The 23,612-nt window shown below is 39.0% G+C and overlaps 1 protein-coding gene across 1 annotated transcript in view; it reads right to left on the reverse strand.

Annotated features, from left to right (window-relative positions):
• The window catches only part of ATXN10 (ataxin 10), a 75,074-nt gene that overhangs the window by 18,908 nt on the left and 32,554 nt on the right, over window positions 1–23,612 (reverse strand). The window contains exons 6-9 of the mRNA XM_059472395.1: window positions 22,819–22,899; window positions 18,371–18,536; window positions 14,588–14,696; window positions 13,469–13,638 (exon numbers count right to left, since the gene is read on the reverse strand). Coding sequence (XP_059328378.1) covers window positions 13,469–13,638; window positions 14,588–14,696; window positions 18,371–18,536; window positions 22,819–22,899 — 526 coding nt within the window. The remainder of the gene's footprint in view (window positions 1–13,468; window positions 13,639–14,587; window positions 14,697–18,370; window positions 18,537–22,818; window positions 22,900–23,612) is intronic.

The following is a 23,612-nucleotide window of genomic DNA, read 5'->3' on the forward strand; positions in this document are numbered from 1 at the left end:
CTTACAATGCACCTACCCAAGACAAACCTATATACTCCAAGCGACTCATGAGATGAAGAGGTCAAATCCTGAGCAACCACTATTAGAAAAGTTCCAGTCCATGCCAGCTGTTCCTGAACCTCCAATGGTCCACTGAAAAAAACATTTTATGGCAACCAAAAATTTGTGCTCTGTAATGAATTCAGCAAGTGCTCTGCACATAGCAAAGCCACCTGAGCAACAAGAGTGCCACAGGCAGCCAGGGAGAAGAATCACTGTCCAACCCAGTGTCTCACTTGCACTGCTGAAAGTCTCTCAAATCCTGTTGCTCTCATCTCCTTTCCTCCCAAACCAGCACATTTTGCAAACACAGAGAAATTGTGTCACACCTCAACCTTTTACACAGATCCATTGGAACTGCACTGCCCAACAGAAAGTGCTCTGGGAACTCTTCCAACTAATTACTGCTTTCAGAGTTCTTGCTTTGAAGAGAACTGTGTGAAATGCTCAATGTAAGCAAGTAGAGCTTTTGCAGTGATCCTCTGCAGGGCTTGGGGAAGGAATTAATACTGCACAAAACCCTAATCTTATTTTAAATATGGTGTGAAAGTCACACTAGAATGCTAAATTATGCCAAAGAAAAGGATTCCAATGAAATATACACTGGGGATTTGTTGCCAGTCTTTGGCCACCATTAAAGGTATTTTTAAGCTTTACTCCTGAACGTACCACAGGAGATCACATAATGACTTATGTAGTGAGAAATCTGTCCTTCAGACCCTGACACCAAACAGACTCACAAGAGTCAATTTTTCTCCAAGATCTCCTGGACAAATAGTTAATGAGTGTTTAGACATCTGATCAGAATCCAGCATCCAATATGAATAACAGAAGAGCTCAGTAAGAGTAGGAACACAGCAGCTGTAGGTTCCCAAACAGGTTTCTCTGCATCTATCATGATACTGAAAAACATTACTTCATTTATTTAATTTCTGAGTCTTGGTTTTGGGCTTTTTGTTTGTTTTTCCAAGGTCCACTTCGACCAAGGCAACATCTGCAGAACACTCTTCCACCTCTTCAGCACCTAGGGAAGCATGTATTTAACATTTTAATGTCTGAAACTCAGAAATCAGGGCAAAAAAATCTGCTGCTCCTGCTACATTGATTTCAAAATATTTGCTCTCTTTCAGCATTATTTTCCAGAGAGACATGAGGTTTATTTCAACTCTTCCAAATGTAGAGATCTTTGCTGCGTTCTTCGAGATTAAAAAAAAAAAATAAAAAAAAAATCTTAGAATCTAAATGTGGGGTACATGTGTGATGCCCTAAACCTTTTCTCACAGAGAACTAGTTTAGAAAAAGAGGGTTTTGGCCTTATGGAAGAGGAAGGGAAGATGAAGGTTCCAAGCACACCATCAGGCCTGAGCCAAAATAAGCATATGCAGAGTGCCCAGCTGAGAGGAGAGGGTAACAGGCTAACTCAGCTGCTGAATCATTTTTTCAACTAGTCTTTCCAAGAGCAAAACACAGGAGTTTCCAGCCATTGAGTTGAGAACACAAACACTGGAGAATTCAGAAAAGTTCCCACAAGAGACAGCAACACAGCTGGAACATTTGCTTTTTAAACAATGCAGCTTTCCTGTACAACTCCTAAACCAGAAGCCACAACAAATAGATGCTGCCATGAGAAGCAGGCTGTTTGCTCTGGTATGGTTTAGATCTGCGACTTGACATGGATAAAGTGAGGTCCAACACAGACTCATTTTGCTTGAAACTCACAATACTTGCTAGGGTAGGCTTTGCCTGTCCTGGCAGCAGCAGCAGAAGAGAAAAATTGTGCTAAACATCACGCAGTATTAAACACTGCCCTCCAAATCAGGTGAATTTGTACAAATTTGCATCAACACCACAGTATGCATTAATGTACTTCTATTCTCAGTCCACAAACCCCAGTAATCAGACAATCTTAGTTTGCTGATTTCCAAAAACTGCTATAAAAGTGATTCTTAATTCTCTTATCTTCTTTCTTCAGACCAAAAAGAAACTAGATGGAAACTAAGTGTTGTCTCTAGTCTCTCATGTGACTAGAGATAACTTCTACAACTTCTACTTCTACATCAAAACTTCAAAAATGTATTCAGTTCTAAAGCAAAGTGAAAACTGAAAACTTCTCACTTTGAAGTTCTGAAAAAATACAGGGATAAAGGTTGAATAACAAATCACATGACACCTTTTAGCCTTTTTAATCACTGTTGTAATAGGAAGTTCCAAGTCAGTCTGGCAAGCTGCCATTGTTTTGGTGGCTATAGTATTTTTGTCTTCCGTGTCAGGCTTCAAAAAGCATTTTATGAGTATCTCAATTAAAATGAGAGGGTTTGTTTTGTGGCTTGTGTGTATGGGCTTGTTGTTTTTTGGGGATATTTTTTGTTTGTTTGTTTAAAGGTTTGTTCTCTCCTGTTTTACATATTGTGTTACATCAGAATAACTTTTCTTGTCTGGAACAGAATTCCAGACAATCCATAAAAAATCCTGATTTTGAAAATTACTGACATTGACAGAAACAGATTACCACTAAATGCTCCTGTTTAAGATTTCCTTATTCCTGTTCTACACTAGTGATTACACACTCTTCCAGACAAATTTATTGCTCCATAATTGAACTAATGTCACAAACTACTTCAGCAGCAATTTTACTGAGACAACAGTCACACATTTTACAAATAAAACCCCCTTATGATTAAGAACTTTGCCTGAAGAAGATACTCTCTTGAAATCAGAGTATCCCAGACAGACTAAATGATCTCTCAAATGAAACAAAGAAAGCAGAAGACTTTCAGTGACGTATTTAAAAGATTTGGTAGTATTAAAACAAGGGAAGCTATGGCATGAGAGAAATACTTTTCAATAGAAAAAAAATGTTTCAATACATTGAGAAGTTTTATTCAAGTTAACATTCATTAATGAATGAATGCTCACCCTGAGAAAAAAAAAGGTCTCTTTCCACAAATGTCATTTTCCACATTTGATTTATTATTTTTAAATCAATTTTTACTCTGTTTCTCATCAGCTGTGTGTTCTATAATCTCTTTCTTTAATGAGAAGCAGAGCTGTACTAACAAAGGTGTTCTGGATTGCTGGCTGGTTACAGAGTGGCAGCACAGTATGCAAATATAAAATCTAGAAAACACCACTGTATATGAGTATGACAAAGAAGCCTTCTCTGTTTTTTAAAGAGAAAAGTATTAATCTAAGGTTTGTAAACTGGTTGAATGCAAGGGTTATTCTTTAAGAGGGCCAGATTGGAGAGGGCTTGGAGAGCCCTGGTCTAGTGGAATGTGTCCCTGCCCATAGCAGGGGGTGGGATGAAAGAAGCTTTTAAGGTCCCTTCCAACCCAAACCATTCTGGGATTCTATCACTCTGATCAGCTTAACCAAAGAAGTGGGGGAAATCCCTGTGTATGCGTATTATTGAAAAGTTTAATGTTCCTCACACTGCAGAGCAGAAAGGGGTTTCCTTTAGTTTGGGGCCTTTTTCACACCTTTTATACATTCAGGATTAATTCCTCGATGATTCCAGGATTTTGTCAGTAATGGTGTTTCATTTTCAACTGCAAAAGAAACTTGAATTATCATCTTTTTATGATGGCTCATCATTTTTGACATTTGCAACCCTTTTTGCTGATGCAACTGCTGTTAAAAGTTAACTCACAGAGAATTTTTCCACTGACAATTTCTACAAAGTGTGATTCTGGCAATATAAAGTTTTCGTATCTTTTCCATTATAGTTTTGGAAAATCCCAAACTGCCAAACCACAGAAGAATTCAGAAAACAAGCCGAATGATACTCTAGGTTACAGTAGTGTAACAGTTTAGTATTTGCCCCCTTACAGCAATTATCTACAACCATAGCAATAAATAAAAGCAGAATAAATCCTTGCACCTTACACTGCACCCCCATCACCACTGGAGACATCAGTCATCAAATGGCACAGTCCACTTGCACCATAACACAGCTCAGATCCACAGAATCACTAACACTGAAAAAGACTTCCAAGATCACCAAATCCAAGCTGAGACTGATCCCCACCTTGTCACGCACAGCAGAGCACGGAGTGCCGTGTCACTGAACACCTCCAGGGATGGGGACTCCACCACCTCCCTGGGCAGCCCCTTCCAATGACTGCCCAGCCTTTCCATGAAGAAATTCCTCCTGACGTCCAACCTGAACCTTCCCTTGAGGCCATTTCCTCTCATCCTGTCCCTTGTTTCCTGAGAGCAGAGCCTGACCCCCACCTGGCTGAATCCTCCTGTCAGGGAGTTTGGAGAGTGAGGAGAAGCGAGAAGGTCCCCCCTGAGCCTCCTTTTCTCCAGGCTGAGCCCCTCCAGCTCCCCACAGGACTTAGAGAATACCCAACTGCACTCTAAAATACCACTGCTGATCCTGAATGCCTGCGCACCCTGCACAAACAGATAAATGCACTATTTAACAAACCTCTCAGTGGGTTGGGAGCTGTTTTTATTTTGAAAACTATTTCCAAGGAAAACAAACTACTGGATAGGTTAGGAACCAGAGAATGTCATGAGGTTATTACAGGAGCAGGGCACATTGCAGATGTGGTGATTCAAGAGGTGAGCAAATGAACTAGCAATGATCTGCCAAAGGTTTACCCACATAGAACATTTTGAGGTGCAGGTCTCCATTGCCCAAGCCAACGGGACCTAAGGTCTAATCCCTCCCAGTGTGACCAAAAATTTTACAACAACCATTACAAGAGGTGTGGAACGTAGGGTGGAAAGAAGGACAAGATTAATCAACCTCATCTGAAGTGAACAATACGCAGGTGAAGTCTGAAGCCTGCAATAAACTTGGGCTGATACAGCTCACTTCAGCAGAGCTTCTGAGTGCATGAGCAGACACAGAGCTGGGATGGCAGAATTTGGCACTGCCTTGCTGTGTTTATCAGGCGGTCCCTGGGGCTGCTCCTGAGAGCCTCAACTCCTCTGGGCCACACTCAGGAACTGCTGAGCACACAGTGCAGGCCATGGGCTCTGCCCAGGGAAAGGAAAGGCACGTGTGTGATCTGATTTTGGTGGGAGATTAAGGGGAGGAAGAGGAGAATGCCGGGATGTGCATGTGAGCTATGCCAAACTCTGCAATTTGCCCTCACGGCTAGAAATGCTCCCTCAAACACTCACTTTGCTGTACCTACCATGGACTGCCCAGCCCTCATGTGACACTGACACTGTTTCTTTGCTGACAATCCAGACTCAGAGAAAGCTGAGCAATTATTCTCTGCATTTACCTGAAATTCTAAGAACACACATTTCCTTTTAATGACTCACCAAGCATAACCTTTGCACAGGATCAGACTCTCTTATTAAGATAAATTTAGCCACCTTGTTGAGATTAAGATCAACTCTACATTTAGAAAACAAGACTCCTGATGTTGTGATTTATGTCTATAAAAGCCATATATGTGGTATGCATGATACACAAAAACGCAGGAATGCATGCTCTAGCACTAAATTTCATGCTGAAAGCTTGCTCGTGCCTCAGGCTACTGAGCGAGATTATACATGAAGCTGTACACAAGGAGATTGCATAGTTGGTTCTTAATTTGCCTCTAAATTACAACTACCAGAGGGCTTTCTGACTATTTGGGCCTCTAAATGTCTTGTAGTCTGGTAATAACAACTGCAGATACTACAAAAGTAAGATTCCCTATTTCTAGCTGAACTCCTGTATCTGCGACAAACAAAATTCTAGGTTTTCAAATTTGCAAAAGTGTTGCTCAAAGTTCAAATTGTTTTAAAAACTCCATAATAAATTTATCTTTTCATAGGGTTAATTTACCTGAAAATATTATTGCACTAAACTAAAATATTAACCTGAAAATATTATTGCACTACATATATATATATATATACACATATACATATACTCAAGCACTAAGCCAACTGTTTAAACAATTTTGAAGGCTCTCTTTTGCTTTATTTATATTGTTATTTTTTCTTGCCACAGATCATTAATTTGATGACAGTCTATAAAGACAAGGCTGTATATTTTAACTGAAAAATAAAGAGTTCTTGTTTCAAGATTGCTTCATTAGTCTACATTAAGCATATATACACCATGTTATTAAAAATTATTTAAAGGAAAGCTACACAAGCACAGCCAAGTTCTCCTAGCAAGTCCATTAACAAGAAAAAAAATCTTATATGAACAGAGCTTGAGGGTACATTTCCATAGATTATATTTGTACCCTAATTAATGCAATTATAAAAACTAGAAACTTTTTCAAAAACCTTTGAATTCTGTAAGTCAATATTTTTTACTATTTTTAAAAAGAAAGAAAATCTCTATAGGAGCTTAATAATAAACATTTTCATTTGAAGTGGATTTTCAAAGGAGGAGGTCAACACTTTTATAGAAATGCCTGCAGGAACAGGTTGACAGTAATGGTGGGTCAGAAGGTGAGAGGAGAAAAAGCCTTGAATCAGAACCTCATTCAGCTGACACCAGGTTGATCTATTGTAGGGGAATTATAAGTTTGTTTGTTTTTTTTTTCTCAGCAGCTACAAATTCTAAAAGCACTTTTATAAAAGTGCATTGAATGGTAAGGTGCTCATGAATCTGTATAACTCAAGAGCTGGAACGAAGAGGCGACACTCCCAACCATCAAATACTCCATTTGGATTGCAGGTTCCTGAAGAACAGGCAGTAGTCATGACGTGTCCTCCCAAACTGTCTCTGCTTCCTGTGCCTGCAGCTGTGGGGAACAGGCAGAGCTGAGAGAACAACAGACCTGGCTGGAAAATACTGAGGGAGTGACATTCAAGTAGCAGGGAAAAAAAGTTAGATCCAGGTTAAAAGGAACCTACCAATTTATAACTAATTACACCGAGCTGTTTGCATTTTTGTTTTCAGGCAAAACACTGCTTTCTTTATTATTATTATATTTAGCTACAATGCTGAAGAATTGCCTGAAATAAAGGTCTTCAATATTTCCAAAGCCAAATGCACAATCATACATTTCCTGGACTCAAGAAAGAAGAGATTTTCAGAGAAGTTGGAAACTCTCCCATGTAAAATTTCAAGCCCTGAACAGCTCCATGGGTAGCAACCCTCATTTTCTAAAAAGACAGGAAAAAATTGATTTGAAGGTAAATGTTATAATTCCCCCTTATTAAAATTCAACATGTGTTGCCAGCTTCAATATGAATCCACTGAGCTCCATAATTGTGCTTTAGAACAGTAATTGCTAGACCAAAATCTAAATCCTTCTTATTCTGTTATAGGTAAGATTAATGTCAAACCAAAGCTGACTTTAATGCTAAAATGCAGAGAAACATAGAGGAGAGGCACTTATATTCAATATTTATTCTAGTTTATGTGCCAACCTGTTGTCTGCTTCCTTAGTGTCCCTCAGGCTGAGCCTATGGGGACTTGAACATGCAGTGACTCTCAGCAAGTGCTTCCTCTTGCCCCACTGAGTCCTAGTAAACACAGCAAGAAGGAAAAATCACACTGGTGGCACAGGTTTCTCTTTTTTTAGAGAAGAGTTTAATGTCGGCATATGTGATGGAAGGAATCAGCCTTGTGGTGTTACCCACTGGAAATGCTTTGGGGCAAGATGGAAGGAATCTTGTTGGCAGGAATCTTTAATTAACTAAATCTTAATACATACAATCAAGCCATCATCTTGGCTTTTGCACATCTACCTCATTCTGCATTTCACAAACAGCAGAGGATTAATTCAGTATCTTCTTGTGCTCTGACTTTCAGCATAGAGATGACTTGACATACTTGATCTTGCTCCCACTGCTACAATATCTAAATATAGGCCATGCTCCATTCAAGGAACTTAAACCCAATTGTTTTTCCAGTGTCTTTAGATCTTTGGTCAATGTCACTTTGAAATCCTTCCAGCAAACCACTTCTGCCATAACAATCTGAACACATCTGATTGACTTCAATTAAAAGGAAAACTTGGAGACTCACAGTTCTAAACATTTAAATACTCATGAATGAGGCAATTCTTTGTCACTTCTTGATTGAAACACTGAACTTTTTTTGGTTAAAGAATAGAAGGCTTTCAGACAGCACAGTTAATGTGAATAAGCATGCTGAAGGTATCAATAGACTGTAAAAGGAATATTAAGTCTGTTCCCTCTCAAAACACAGGCAGAAGATCCTGAATATTTATGAAGTCCTTAAACAATGCAAGAACTGAAGATATTTTTCTAAAATCTCCTTAAAGGCTGCAAGTTCTTCTCTTGTCACCTGTTCTACCACTGCTTACGTAAAAAGCTAAGTAGGTTTCTTCCAATCATTGGTTAGCAGGCAGATTAAATTAGTTGATAAAAGCATGCAGAAGTGACCACCACTTATTTTTATATTATTGCAACCTTCTTATAACATCAGGGCTTTTTGTGGAGCCCACATTTCAATCAGAAAAGATAAGTAAATGGAGTTCTTCAAATAAGAGCTGAATGGGCAGAACCTTTGCTTACATGGATTTGTGCAATCTCATCCCCAGCCTCTCTAAAAATGGGACTAGTCCTTTTATTCCTTCAGGCACAGGCATGAATAAACTTGGCTAAAGCACTGCCATGCTGAAGAGCAAGAGGCAGAATCCTGCAGGGCAACAATTTAGAACAAACAGCATCACCCAATGGCAGAAATTCAAATCTGCAGATGACTATCACTACACTTTCTGGCTCCTCTGAAAAGAGGAAAAATGGGGAAAAAAACCTAATAAAATCAAATGCTTGGTCTCTGTCTGAAGACTAGGTGCTCTGATATGGCCTCACATCATTCCACAGGAGTTTTAGGAAACAATTAATTAACAGCTGCAGGTGCATCAAAGGAGGTTTAGGCTGGATATCTGGAAAATATTTTTCCCCTAGAAGGTGGACAGGCACTGAAAAGGCTCCCCAGGACAGCAGTCACAGCCCCAAGGTTGCCAGAGCTCCAGGAGTGATTGGACAGCACTTTCAGGCACAGGGTGGGATTGTTGGGGTGTCATGGGCAGGGCCAGGAGTTGGACTGCATGGTACTTGTGGTTCCCTTTTACCTCAGGAGATTCTATTCTAAAATTCTAATTTTCAGGACTGGTAAGAGAATTCTCCTCGGTGCTCTCCTCACCCTGAATGCAGCAGTATGCCACTAAAACCAAGTTACTGCAGGAAATTCACCACAAAATGCAGTCTTTCACATGTCACGCCCCATTATTTCCTCCATGAAACTAATTTATTTCAAAGTGTGAACTAAGTTACATTACAATCAGTGATGGCCAAATCTCAACATTTTAAATATTTTTTCCTGCTAGTTCCTATAAACTTCAGGATTGTCATAAAAGTATAAGCTGAGAAACTTTAATATCTCACAGTAACCAAAACTTAGTCACTTCTCAGGAAACAGATGAAAAAATGAATGATTCCTGTGCCTCTCAGGGTAATTAAAATAGCAAGCACAACCTCTTTTAAGTGGGAAGAGAAGAAAGCTGTATATCCAAAAAGGATCACATTCACCACTCACAGCTTATAACATCAGCTCATTGTGAAGTCTGGTGCAGCTTTAAAAAAACCCCAAAATCCAGTAAATGAAACATCCTGCATGCAGGACGGCGGTTCAGAGAAGATGGAGAAATTCAGTTCATCTTGAGGTTAGGACAATGAAAAACAACACAGAAAACTGATGAAAATCTTGCTGTAATACTGGAAAAATGTCACTTGTATCTGATACCAGTGAAATTGGGAAGTATTTGGATTAACAGCTCAGATCTGAGCCAGAGAAGGAGCATTCAGAAAGGGAGATGCTCTTCCACATATGGGGCTCCTGCTTCTAGCAATCTATACCACTGGGAAACCCCAGGAACCACAGACAACCCCCCTCCTGCAATGCAGGGTACATTAGATCTTCTGAACATCTGAAAAAAATGAACTTATTTAATAAGCAGGTGTTATTTTAGTAAGTTTTTCTAACATTGTGTACTCCAAACAAATCCTGTTCTTCACCACCTAGGAAACTAGCAAGGAATGTTCTTAGTTGATATGGTGCTCTTCACTTCACTGAGTATCATACAGGTAACAACAAAAAATCTCTGAACACCTCTAAATATTTCTCAAGTGACTAGAATTTTAATAATGCATGCCTTACAGAATCATTTGAGGATGAAGAAAGGAAGGAGCAACAGCACAAAACCTTTGGTGAATACCAAGCTTAATTCATGTTTGAAGTAGTCACCACAGGTATGACAACTATTACTCAGCCCGCTGGACCAGGAAAGAAGTTCCAGAAATTTCTTGAGAACTCTTCCATATAAAGGTCAATTAATTTATTTTTAGATTTTTATCTGGGAAAATGAGTATTTTACACTTTCAACAGGCACGTTAATAAGAAATGCTACAGATGCAGTTTCAACACTTAGGTGAGTGCTGAAAGAGGTCTGGAAAGAGCTGTTTGACACTGGTGTACCAAGCTTTCCTTTAGAAAGGACTGGAGTCCTGTGCTGTACCACTATGATGATAAGGTTCAATACTAAAGAGGGCTCAGAAAAACCCACCAACACCCAGAGTCAAAAGGAAGCCAGGAAGCCTACAAGTTGGTACTGACTCTTTGAAAATGTATACAGAGCCAGCTTGTTTTCTTTTTTAACTTTCCATTCTTTGTATGATCAAGGTTTCAAGTGAAATTGGCCAAACTGGATTAAGACACCATGGATCAATTGTACCTATCAGCTGTCAACAATTGGAGGGGCAGAAGAGGGAACAGGAGCAGGGCAAGAGGGAACATTAACTTGCTGCTACTAAAGGGGCAGCACAGCAAAATAAAGTTTTGTATTATTCCCTAAGGACAAATGAGTCACCTTGTTACAAAATAATCCACTGCTTTACAAACAATATGGCACACTATGCATTCATCTCTGACCTCAAGGAAAAAACTCACACCAACCCTTTATTACTCATATTGTCCTGCCCCTTGAGAGAGAGCCTGATTCTCTTTTGTTCACCAGTCTCTATGCTTTGATGGAAATCTTAGCACCTTATTAAGGCTTCATGATTGCAACAAAGCTGAAGACTAATACAATAACATAATAACAACATGGGACCAGGACAGCTCCCTTATATGTCCCAACAGATATTCTGAAAGACATTCTTGAGCCACAGACACTTTGCTACTCGGTGTACTTCTGTATTAGCTAGGTAGGGCCCCCATCTTCACAGCAAACCCCTTTAAAAAGCTTTTAATAAGCTTTTAAAAGCACTTCTGTCAGAGGGTCCATTTTCAACTTTGCTGCAGACTTTCACAGTGCCATACCCAGACAAAACTTACCACTTACAGAGCTCAGTCCTGCAACACCCTGAGTGTTTTGTCCTTATCTAGCAAAGCATTAAAAGATACAGAGAGCTCCATGAGAACAGCCCCACCCAACCAGTGGAACCATGCAGAATTTCTGGAAGCTGTGCAGGAGCTCCACTGCAGAGCATCCAGGTCCAAAAGGATCCCTCTTTTGTTCAACTGTAAACCAAGAATCTTTCTTCCATTTTAGCTTCTGTTTAACATTGGGAAAATATAATAATCACAATGATGCAAGTTTCTACTTAAGAAACCCAAGAGGTTTAGTTCTCCCCCCACCACCTCCGAATAGCATATGCAGATAAATGTGGGATAATTTTCACTGCAAGTAATTTCAAATCCTCCTATGCCAGAATTTAACTATTTTTAAAATTACACTGATCCTGAAGAAGAACAGATAAGCTCATGGAGTTTTTCTAAAAACCTTAGATGAGAAAGAACCATTGGTTAAATAACTTAGTGTAGTGAGAGGTCAAGGGGAATGGCTTCAAACTGAAAGAGGGTAAAAGTTTATATTAGGTTTTATGAAGATATTATTCCCTGTGAGGGTGGTGAGGCCCTGGCACAGGGTGCCCAGAGCAGCTGTGGCTGCCCCAGCCCTGGCAGTGCCCAAGGCCAGGCTGGACAGGGCTTGGAGCAACCTGGGATAGTGGAAGGTGTCCCTGCCCTTGGCAGGGGGTGGAACAAGATGCTGTTTAAAATCCCTTGCAACCCAAACTATTCTGTGACTCTGCAAAAACAAAGCATGTGTCTTCAATAGGAGCTTTTCTATTTTATAATCACTACAGCAAGAAGATGAAGTTGAGGGTCTGGGTGGTCACAGTTTGATCTATGGATGTTGGAACCTTTTGCTAACTAAGTGGATTCGTTGCACAGCTTGCCCCCATGAAAAAAAGGAATTGAAAACTGAATTCCAAACAAGTCAAATCTTGTTCATATATTCAGGCAGAATAGTCGTCAAATTAGGAAGCCAGAATCATATAAAACAATTTGGCTTAGAGATCTATATATACATATAAATCCAAGCTAATTTAGATACACTAAATAGCATCCAGATGTTTTACTTGCTACTTTTATTAAGATTAATTTTAACAGCAGAAGTGTTTTTCTTTTCTCTTTCCTCCCAGAAGACTTCCTTTTCTCATCTCTGCAGTTTACAGCCACTTAATACCCAACTTCCACTGAAAATATTAAGCCTGCATGCTTAATTGCTCCAGGGGCATTTGAAAATCCCAGCAAAAAGGACAATAAGCTGCAAATTAACCTTTTCAAAATGAAAGCAACACCCTCCCCTCTGCTATCATTAGGTATTCCACAAAAATGTATTTTACTTACACAAACACATATCACATCATAATGGGTCAGAGACACAGCTAAGCAAGAGTTACTAATAGTATTAATATTTTTCAGACATATTAAAAGCTTTGATTACATACTCTTAATATGAATGACGAAGTGGAAAATCATTCCCATATTACCCATCCAGAGGATCATATTACTAGAATTTGTCAGACAAAGACACTTTTGGAAGTGTTTTTCTTGCTGAAACTAAGATAGTCTAACAAATCCTGGAGGAAAGCCACATCTTTTAGTACTCAAAAAAAAAAAAAAAATTAATATTTAAAGCTTGCTGCTGTTTCCTTTTTCCCCCACTGTGGAAACAAAACTGATTGTCTATATAGGAATTACAAGATAAAGGGTTTGATTTGATAAAGGCAGACCTTCATTTTTAAAGTGATATGAAAAAGGGAGAAAAAATACTAGACTAATTCAAAGATTTAAAATTAAGCTCATACAACAGATCACACCCATTTCCCTTCAAAGTGAAGATGAAATTTAGTTTGAGACTTTTCAAAGAAGGTGCAAAAGTGAAAACCATAAAGGAATTAGGAACTGGCTTGCATTCTACAGGGCTGAAACAAAAGGTAGGCAGGCAAACATTATATTGTTATTAAAAAGTCAGCATAATTGTGATAGTAATTCATAGGCACAAAAAAAGAGCCTCCTTTACACAATCAATTCTACAATTTACAAATCAATTTCTAGACCAACACTATATTTCAGTTACCCTATATTCAGGCATCTGTTTACACATCAGAGCTGTGCCAAAAAAATGTAGAAGCTCACCTTGTCTTGGTTTTCCTTATTCTTGTAACACAGATTTCCAATCAAACGAATGAGATGGGATTTGAAACCAACAGCTGGATGTGAAATTTCCTCCTGCCCTGTCACAGCATGGGTGGCAGTGAAAATATTTACAGCCTGCTTCCCAGCAAGGTGAGTTAATCTCAGGGTATCTAGAGAAAAGATTTTAATACATTACCATGAGAAAATCAGTCTCACTTGGCACAGAGCTTTATTATTAATTGTGGAGTTCAACAATAAGCAATGTAATTTCTGATATTCCACATCATGTCAAAGAACTTTGAAAGTTTACCTCACTGTGTGATTTGGGCTAATATAACCAACCATAAAAGACCAGCCCAATGTCAGAAGGCATTTTTGAGTATTTTTTACACCCTTACATAGTTGATACATGAAGGCTGATGGCTGCTGCTATTGATCTCCACCTAAAGAGTTAGAATAGAGCTGTTTCAACCTCTTTCTTTTTTAATTTTTACCTATTTGTCTCAAAAATACACAAACTTTTACTATTTTCTCACAAAATGGTAGCATATCTCAGTCTCAAAGTGCTAAAATTTAAAAAAGCACAGGTCATGTTATGTATCACCCCTCCTTCCTCCCTTGAGCATCTCTGGAATAACTTGGCATAATTTTATTTATGTACAGTCCTTCCCTTGCTGTTTCTTAGCTTCTTTAAAGCTGACCTTTAAAAGTCACTGGATTTGGTTAATAACATTCAAATTGCACTTAAATTTCAGAAATTTGGGAAACAGAAGGGAACAGGCATGGAGGAAAAGTCCTTTTTCTACTTCTGGAAGAAACTCTTCTACACATTCAGCCAGTAGAAGGAGGTATGAAGCAGCTGTCCTTTGCAATACTTTCAGTAAGGAAAGAACATTGCTGACACTTGAATCCAGGCTCTGTTGGGCAACACAGGCCAACAGAGAAAGCGGAGAAGCAGAAAATTTCCAGGAACAAATCAAATATTTGAATATGCAGATTAACTCCATCTTCTATTTATTTATCTCATCCAAAGGTCAGAATTAGAATGACCACCAGTGGTGAAAAACATGTTTTCATCCACTGAGCACCAACAGTTAAGCCCTGTGGCTGTTCACTCACCTACAGCTGTTTCCAGCAAACCAGGGAATGCCTGCAGATGTTCCAGCTGGCTGTTGTTTGAGGTCATTTCACAAAGCACATCGAGAAGACGAATTGTCACCAGGGCTTCCTGGAATGAAAACTGCATTTCTGAAAATGGCTTATGAAGGTTATCGTAAAAACATAAACCCAGAAATGTAAACAGGGGACAGGAACTCTCAGCTCCTCAGGTTCTGTGCAGGTCTTCCATACTGCCAAGAATAAATTTATATGAAATTAGGGCAACTTTCTAAAATAACAATAACGTATTAGATTGCAATAATTTCTTTTCTACAGTTAGTGTTATATCTGCCTGAAAAGTCATGGGGGAACCAAAACAGAGCCATAAGGGATAAAATTTTAACAAAAACACAGTAGCTTCCAAAAGCAGAAATACAGAAAATTACTAGCTGAGAAAATTATTTCTGTATAAATGTTTTCTTTGAGTTTATTCAGTCTGAGTGTTCCACTTTAAAGACACAAACACCGCCTGCAAGACACCAATTTGTTATCCGCAGGAATTCTGTAAAGTTCTGTGGTCAAACAAACTTTGGCTGTGAGAATTTACATTATTCTTGGGTAAATAGGATTGTGATCAGAGATGCAGCATTTTGGTTAGGGATGAGACACAATTTCATTTGCATATTATTTATTCAGCCACAGAACTATTTTTTCTCACAGAATATGTTGGTCCTGCTTATAAATGACAATCCAGCACTTACAGAAAATACCTTAAGAGCACATGACAGAATTTGGAACACCACAAAAGCCAGGCTGTGACTGCAAGATGATCCCACTCCAGGAGTGTTACATAAACTGCAAGTAGCCATGAAAAGGCTCAGACATTGGTCACAGTAACTATTACTGCCTTGTCTGGTCCAGGAAAAAAACAAAAGGTTTACTTACCAACAGTGTAGTATTTTGGATCCATATGATGTTATTCAAATCATCAACAATAGTGTTCAGGAATTAATTACTACAATTATATTCATTTGTTGCTCCTTGAAAACACCAAATTGCTATAGGGCCCAGGTACTAAAGCTGTATTTTTGGTTTTTGAACCCTACAGGTGTAGGAAACTGCAAGCCTTGTCCTAAATTATTCAATAAACTGCTTTCATCAGCACAAAGACAGACTCTAAATACATCAGCAAAGTAATAATACCCCAACTGCATTTAAGAGACAGTAACCAGCTTTTTACAAGTTTTAAGAAGAACAGATTATTTAAAAACCTTAAAAGAACTCCCAAATTTTCATGTATATTTGAAACTTGCTAAGTTAAAAAAAAGTGTTCCTTCCCTGCTGCTGACTTTCCAAATTGGTTTTTTTTGCCTTCTACCTGTATAAAAGAAAGGCAGTAAAGCAAAATACTTCCTTTTGAATTTCAAAACCCAAAATAGCTTGAACTCTGACAGACATCTTGCTATGGATATAATCTGAAAAGTAAATAAGGAAAAAACTGAAGACTTTTAAAAATAAACATATTTAGAGAAAGATGCAGAAAAGATGTTCCTTATAAAGAAATGAACCAAGTCCAGGGAAGGGTTTTATTTTGGAAGTATGGTTATAAGTTAGTGCAAGCAAACTGATGCTCAAGTCAGGCCTAGAATGGAAAAGCTATTTTAAACATTGGTTTAAGCACTGCAAAAGCATATGATTAGCTGCTCATGGGTTTAAGATGCAAGCTACAAGACTTGATGTTCCTTAAGAAAACAAAGCAGCGTCTACACTTTACAAATTAAACAGTGGATGGGACACCCAGACAACATTCTGGGAGTCAGGCCAGTGCAAGGACTGTTCCCAAAAGTTTTTAAATGTGGCCTCAGAGTTCTGGAGTCCAAGGCAGCTTACTACTGCAGACATGGCCTGAGCGAGGCACTTGGCTTGTGGGCCACAGAAAAGGCCAGGCAAAGCCAGGCTGAGCATCACAGATGTTGCCTAAAGCATTTTTAATGACAGACTCTACATGCACAACCACATTTTTTGCAGTTAAATACAACTGCTATGAAAAACCTAAAAATACTTATACAAATGAGGAGAAATTGGTGCAATTCTTTGTAATTTCTTGTAAGAAAAGAGTATTATGAATTTAGACTGGCATTTCTCTTTCCCCATGGCAATAATATGTTGTGAACAAATGTGTACACAGATATGCATGCATACATATTGCCCTCCATTTATTCATCTATTAGGACTTAGATTTTCTGTTCATTCAATGAGCCCCATTTTCCCACCAAACAGTGATACTCAACTTATACCTCTTGTTTATGTGAGAGAAGAATGAGAAGTCAGTGTCAAGCAGGGCAACTTATGCAGTAATATTCACAATACTGCTGTCCCAGCACCTTCTGGCTGGACAGAGACCTCCTTCTGGTGTGCAAACAAATAGTTTTTTTCCATGACTGAAACCACAGAAAATTGGAAAGTAACCACAAAGGATAAAAAAAAAAAAATCAAAAAAGAAAGGCAGGGAAAACAAGTAAAGATGGAATTGTCTCAGTGTATGTCCTCTCACAGCCAAGTTAGTACCTTTTCCAGAAGTAGTCAATTAAGTTATCTGACATAACTTAGACTAAACAGCTGGGGCAGTGGGGAAGGCTGTGTTTCTTGGACAGATAAGAAGAGATTTTGTGCTTGCTGGCTTGTGTTTTGGTTTTTTTAACACATCCAACTACCAACTCCCCATAAAGTGATTTATGGTATTTCTTCACAACACGTCTCAAACCTACTTTTAAAATCCTTGTGCCTATTTAAACAAAAAAACCCCAAGCAAGTCCAACACTTTTTAAGATTATCATATAAAAGCATTTAAGATAAATGTTTTTTTACTTTGATAGTAAATTATTTATGACGCTTCTTCTCTAGAGTTTAGAGTTCTCTAGAAACTTCTAGAGTTTCTAGAAGTGAAACTATTGCATATTAGTTTTGGATTAAAATGATCTAATGATTGACATTAACATGATTCTGACTACATGTCTATTACTGCTTCCCATCTATGAGCAGAATAAATATTTTTGGTTTGGTTAATATTTGAATCACAGGGTCACCACTGAATAACTAAATATTCTGGGCTGAAAGGCAGCCACAAGGGTCATCAAGTCCAGCTCTGAGGTGAACGGTCAAACCCACAACCTTGGTGTTATCAGCACCATGCTCTGCCCAACTGAGCTCATCTCAGCCATGGTCTGAGTTGGGAGGGACCCTAAAACCCATCCTGTTCCACCCCTGCCTTGGGCTGGGACACCTTCCACTATGCCAAGCTGCTCCAAGCCCTGTCCAGCCTGGCCTTGGGCACTGCCAGGGCTGGGGCAGCCACAGCTGCTCTGTGCCAGGGCCTCAGCACCCTCACAGGGAAGAATTTCTTCCTAACATCTAACTCTACATCAGTGTGAAGCCATTCTCCCATGTCCTGTCACTACGTGCCCTTCTAAATTAGAATAAATCACAACTGACAACACAAATAAATTACAAAAGTGATGCTCGGTACGATAATAAAATATCCAAATATGTGACAACTTGAACTATTATTATTTAGATTTTGAAATATTTAACAACAGGGTAGACTTATTTTAATGTACCATATCCTTTGCCATCCTCAAATTAAAAGCAAAATTTGGCTGCTGTCCTACAGACTCTACTAAGTGCTCTGCCAATGCCCTCCCAAGGTAAACTGGAAAAGATACTGTTATGTGTGTCCCCCTGGGCAACATGGCAATGAGGATTTACCACATCAAATTCTGGTACTTCAATCGTTACCAGTCATACCTCATCTTCTGCAGCTGCTGCAGCAGTCAGCTTGAGCACAGCTCCACATTTCTCCTGGAAGCAGTCTGCAAGGAAGTCAGCATGTCTCACAAACACATTCATTTCTTCACTGCTAACTGGGTTCTTCTCACTTACTTTCACCATCATCAGCTCTAACAGAGTAACTCTGGAGACAGAAAACAATTTGTTAGCCAGATTCATTGAGCCAGGTACCATTATCAGTAGAATAAGCAGTTAAAAATGATAAATAAGTAGTTAAAAAGATAAAAGTATGAATACTGGCAATCAGTTTCTGTCTGATGGGATTTTTTTTCTGTACAGAATTAACTGAATTCATCATTCAATAAATACAATCTGGCCAGACAGTCAATATTTTTCTCAGGTCTATTTCAATTTGTATTTTCTTATGTTGTAACAAAACATTACTGAGATTGCATATTCCCTATATCTAAATTTTCCAGCAAACCAGCTGTTGTAAGTTGTTCAGCACAGCAAAATAAGCACAGACTATTTGACAGTTTCTGTTTGAAAAATACAGGTTTTCACAGTCCTTTATCATAGTCCTTCACTAACTTTCCATCACAATCCCAAACCAGGGAAAATAAAAATTGATAAGCACATTGTTCTTTATAATAATTTTACAATTGTTACTAGATGGACTAAGCAAAATCCAAGTTAATCACTCATTACCACTCAGAGATATTCAATGTATGAAGTTGGTGAGTAATGAGACACATAAGGAAGCTGCTGTATGAAATCTGCCTGGGTTGGGATTTTAACAGCTTTAATGTCATTTTATTTCCAATGTCCTTTCATGCTGTCAGGGCAAACTAGAAGCATTTTGTGGAAACAGGACTTGGACATGGCAGAGGCTCTCCCACAGGTCCCTGCCCCAGTCCAGCACACAGAGACTGGTGAAGTCTCACTGCTTCCTCTAAGAACACTCTTTACTAAATTAATTCAAAAGCCAGCTCAGGATTTTCTTCCAGTGAAATATTTGAAATTCAGATGGAACAAATGACATTCAAACAGGTGGAATAGCTCAAATGCTATTCTTTTAAATTTACCAAGCAGGTTGTCAGAAGAGGAAGAGAAATGTCTTTTTCTGTGGAAAAAACTCGGTCACTGCTTTATTAACCTCCAAGAACCCACCTCTATTAATCACAAAACAGCTACTTAGTCCTTGCTAAACTCAATTCTCAGTGTCATTAATACAGCTGCATCAAACTATTTTCTGGAGGAGGACAGAAAGCTTTTCCAACACAGGAGCACAGAAGTGGGGCCGGCACCCTTGGCAAAGGGCAGGCTGCGGGCAGGAGGCTGGAGCAGCCTCTCAGGGGCTCTGCTCACTGTCTGTTTGTCCTGCAGGTTAATACAGCCAGGTAGCCCTGCCCACCTCCAAACAACCACAGTCCAGCTCCCCAGCACCCCCACTGAACAAAGGCTTTTTACCTTAGGCATCCCATACAAAACCCAACCCCACAGATCTGTGATTTGCCCCTGACACAGGGTTTGACACGTCCGTTTTCACCAACTTAAAAACTTTCAAGCATATGCTCAGCTAAGAACACAGGCTGGTCACAGACCTGATGAACAAAGGAATTATTCCAGTATTTCAGTGGGTTGAAATACTGGCACCTACCAAAGCCACCCTCTCACTTCCCTCCCCTCTCCTGCCCCCATTAGCTGGACAGGAGAGAGAAAACTTCACAAAGGGTTCATGGGTTTAGATAAGGGCCACGAGAGATCATTCATCAAATACTGTCAGGGGTAAAACAGGCTTAAAATCAGAGATATAATTTAAATTTATTACTAGTAAAATCACAGCAGAATAATGAAAAGTAAAATAAAACCTTAAAAACACCTCCCTCTCTTATTTCCAGCTCTATCTCCTACCCCAATGGTGAAGGGAGACAGGCAATGGGGGTGATGCTCAGTTCATCACCCACTGTTTCTCCTGCCTGGAACACCTCCTGCCCTCCTTCTTCACTGACCTTGGTGTCTGCAGAGCTGTTTGTCTCACACATCCTCATTCTGCTTTTCTCTGGCTGCAATTACAACTGTGCAAAAACACTTTTTTTTTTCCTTTCTTCTTAAATATATTATCACAGAAGCTTTACCACCACTCCTAATTGTCCCAGCCTTTGCCAGTGGCAAGTTCATCTTTAGAGCTGCCAGGGATTGGCTCTGCCAGACACGGAAGGAAGCTTCCAGAAGCTTCTCACAGGAGCCACCTCTGTAATCCCCCTGCTACCAAAACCAGGCCCTGCAAACCCAAAACAAATGCTATCTTCTGCTTGACAGGACTCTAGTCAGTGCTTCTTGCACCAATAATCCAAATAATAAATGTTTAAAACTGACAAGCAATCCTTTTGTAAACAAGTTGGAGATTTACCACATTTCCATAAAGCCAAATTAATAGATTAAATGGTGAATAGGGAAATTTTTTTGCACTACTCTTCCCCTTGCAATATGAATGGAAGCCTTTTTCAACAACTGCAGTCCTTCTTTAAAGCGCCACCTGAATGTAATTTCTTTTGAAGTTTTCTGGTCTCTTTAGGCATTCAAGTCAAACCATTTTCCTGAGTTTTCTTCCAGGCACAGTCATTCAGAACATGCCCCTCTTTCCCTGAATTTCAAGCAAGTCTTGCCATTCAGCCAGTAGTTTCCTGGGAGTGCAGTTCTTTGTTCTGGTGCAAGTTCCCTTTTTTTTTTACATTCCTTTTTTCTATTGTTTCTCTCAGTTTTCTTTCAAAATTTACCCTAATTTTTCAAAATTAATTCTCCCAGACAATGCAATTTGCCCATTTCTTTTATCAATGATCTCACAACTGTTCAGCCACTCAAATGACAGCATCTCCTCCTACTTGTTGCCTGCAGCTAAATACAACAAATATGACAACTGCCAGTACCAGCTGAATTTTTGCAAACTCAGTTCAGTATCTCAAATATAATTCTGTGTATTATATTTACTATTAGACTTCTGTTTAGAAATAATCATGCCATGTCATCTTACTCTTCTTCAGGCACTACTGAGGGAGATCTTTTGTGAATCTCTTGCAGGTTTTTTTTCCTCCCACCCAAACTTAAACCAGTTCCTCCTGAAGCTGACTAAACTAGCATAAACTTAGAACAGCCACTATAAGGTATTTGAAGTCATCAGTAAAACAAATTTCTGTTTCCTGCAGCTTGCAAATAAACAACAGAATTTAAATGCAGTTTAAATCTGGAAGCTCATTACTACACAATAAAATGCTGCCTCACTAAGCCTATAACTAGCAGTGTACAATTCTATTGATTTTCTTAGCATCACACAATGTTTGCATCAAATGTGCTTTGTTTATAACCTCTCAGCAAGGGCCAGACACTTGGGACATTCTTCCTCTGTGACTGAGGCTTCTCCTTCCTGAAACACTTCCCTGACAGCAATGGTTCCATGAGACAAATTAGGCCCTTCCTGAAAACTTTAATTTCTTTCATCTTCAAATGATACTTGCAAGCATCATATTAAATAAAAACTGGTAAATTTGTGAGCAACTGTAGATCAGTGTTCTTATAATCTCCAATCAGTACCTGAACCCTGACCTGTGGTAACACTGGAAACAACACAAAACACAGAAAAAGCCACAAAGGCACTGTTTCATTTAGTGCTTGGTCTTTCATCTGCAAAAACTAGAGAGGAACTCACAGCTTCCCTGGGTGGATGCAGAACAATGTAGGCACATTAAACACATAAATGAGACCACAAAATCTGCAAGCAGTTGGAGGAGCTGCAGAATTCTAGCAGTGTTTCCCAAATTTGATTGTCTTAATAAAGTATCTTTTTTAATCTTCCTCAATTCCCTATTAAAGCAATGAGCATTTTTCCATTATAGCAGTGGCCATTTCCCATCAATTCAGCACACATTTACTCTAACACTTGAAGGAAGCTATCAATGCTTTTCCAAGGTGAAGGTTTGTTGAAGCTTTTCAACAGTGGAAACGTTAAAGACTAAGTAATCACAGGCATCTCCTCATCTATGTTTTGGAGCTTCTGCTAAGCAGCATAAGACACACTTCCATCTTTCTTAAAGGCTTCCTCTTAATTTCTGGACACAACAACAGAAGTATGAAGAGCTCTGGACATTTCTAATCGAGCTGTAAAACTCTGCAGGGTGTGGTGCTCTTATGAAATCAAGACCCAGGCATGAAATCCTGTCCTTTTTTGTGTGTGAAGTATTTCTTTACTGAGTAATGGCGCCAACCTGGATTCTGCAACCCTACATAAATCACTGCCAGTTGTGGCTAAGCTGTAATGTTAACCAACCAATTTAAAACCATTACTGACATAGAAACATGTATTTAGAGATTTTGTGCCAACTATGAAACCACACAGTTTTTCAATCATGTGAACAGGATACTCTATATGGAATGCTAAATACTAAAAGCCACACTGGTTTTGGGGTTACCTTTCTTGATTGCTCAGTTTGGCATAGAGGGCTTTTACCAGCTCTGGACATTTCAGCAAATGTTCTGTAACAATCAGGAACCTAAGGGAAAAGAAAAGAAAGTCTTATTAGAGCTATAAAAGCAGTATCCACATTTACTCCAAATGGTGCTGGTTAGTTTTACCTGTAGATTAATGTTGTGCTTTTGGTGCTACTCACTAATAGATACAAATTGACACAAAATAATTGCATATTGTCCTGCAGTTTTTCCTTTAACATAGAACGCCCATTTCTCATCAGTTCAGCACACTTTTACTCACGTGCTTGAAGGAAAGCTGGCTGGAGTCTTAGGCCAGTTATAGACACCACAATTCAAACAATGAAACACTCATATAATGGTTTATACAAAAAGACAAAATTCAAGCTTGAAAATTATTATTCTATTCATCACAACACTATCTGTAAGCCCAAACAGTCAAAAAAGTGCCCAAATAATATATTGATTTTTCTTTAAAAAAGGGCAATCTAACAAAGCATCAAAGCAAATGGGAACTTCTTTGTCAGATGCAAGGCAGCAAAGCACTTTTCTCAACTTCAAAAACATACCCTCCTTGTGTAATAGAGACCTAAGCAGAGAATCAATTCTAAGTGCTTGCTTTACAAGGCAGGTAGATATAGAATCATAGAGTCTCATATTCTGAAAGGGACTCACAAAGATCATCAAGTTCAACTACTGGCCCTGCACAAGACACCCCTAACTTTAACACAAGGACCTTGCCAGTCAAAATCCAGTGAAGTGTATTTTGTAATAAATT

The sequence above is a fragment of the Ammospiza nelsoni genome, chromosome 5 (assembly GCF_027579445.1).
Source record: "Ammospiza nelsoni isolate bAmmNel1 chromosome 5, bAmmNel1.pri, whole genome shotgun sequence".
Lineage (NCBI taxonomy): Eukaryota > Metazoa > Chordata > Aves > Passeriformes > Passerellidae > Ammospiza > Ammospiza nelsoni.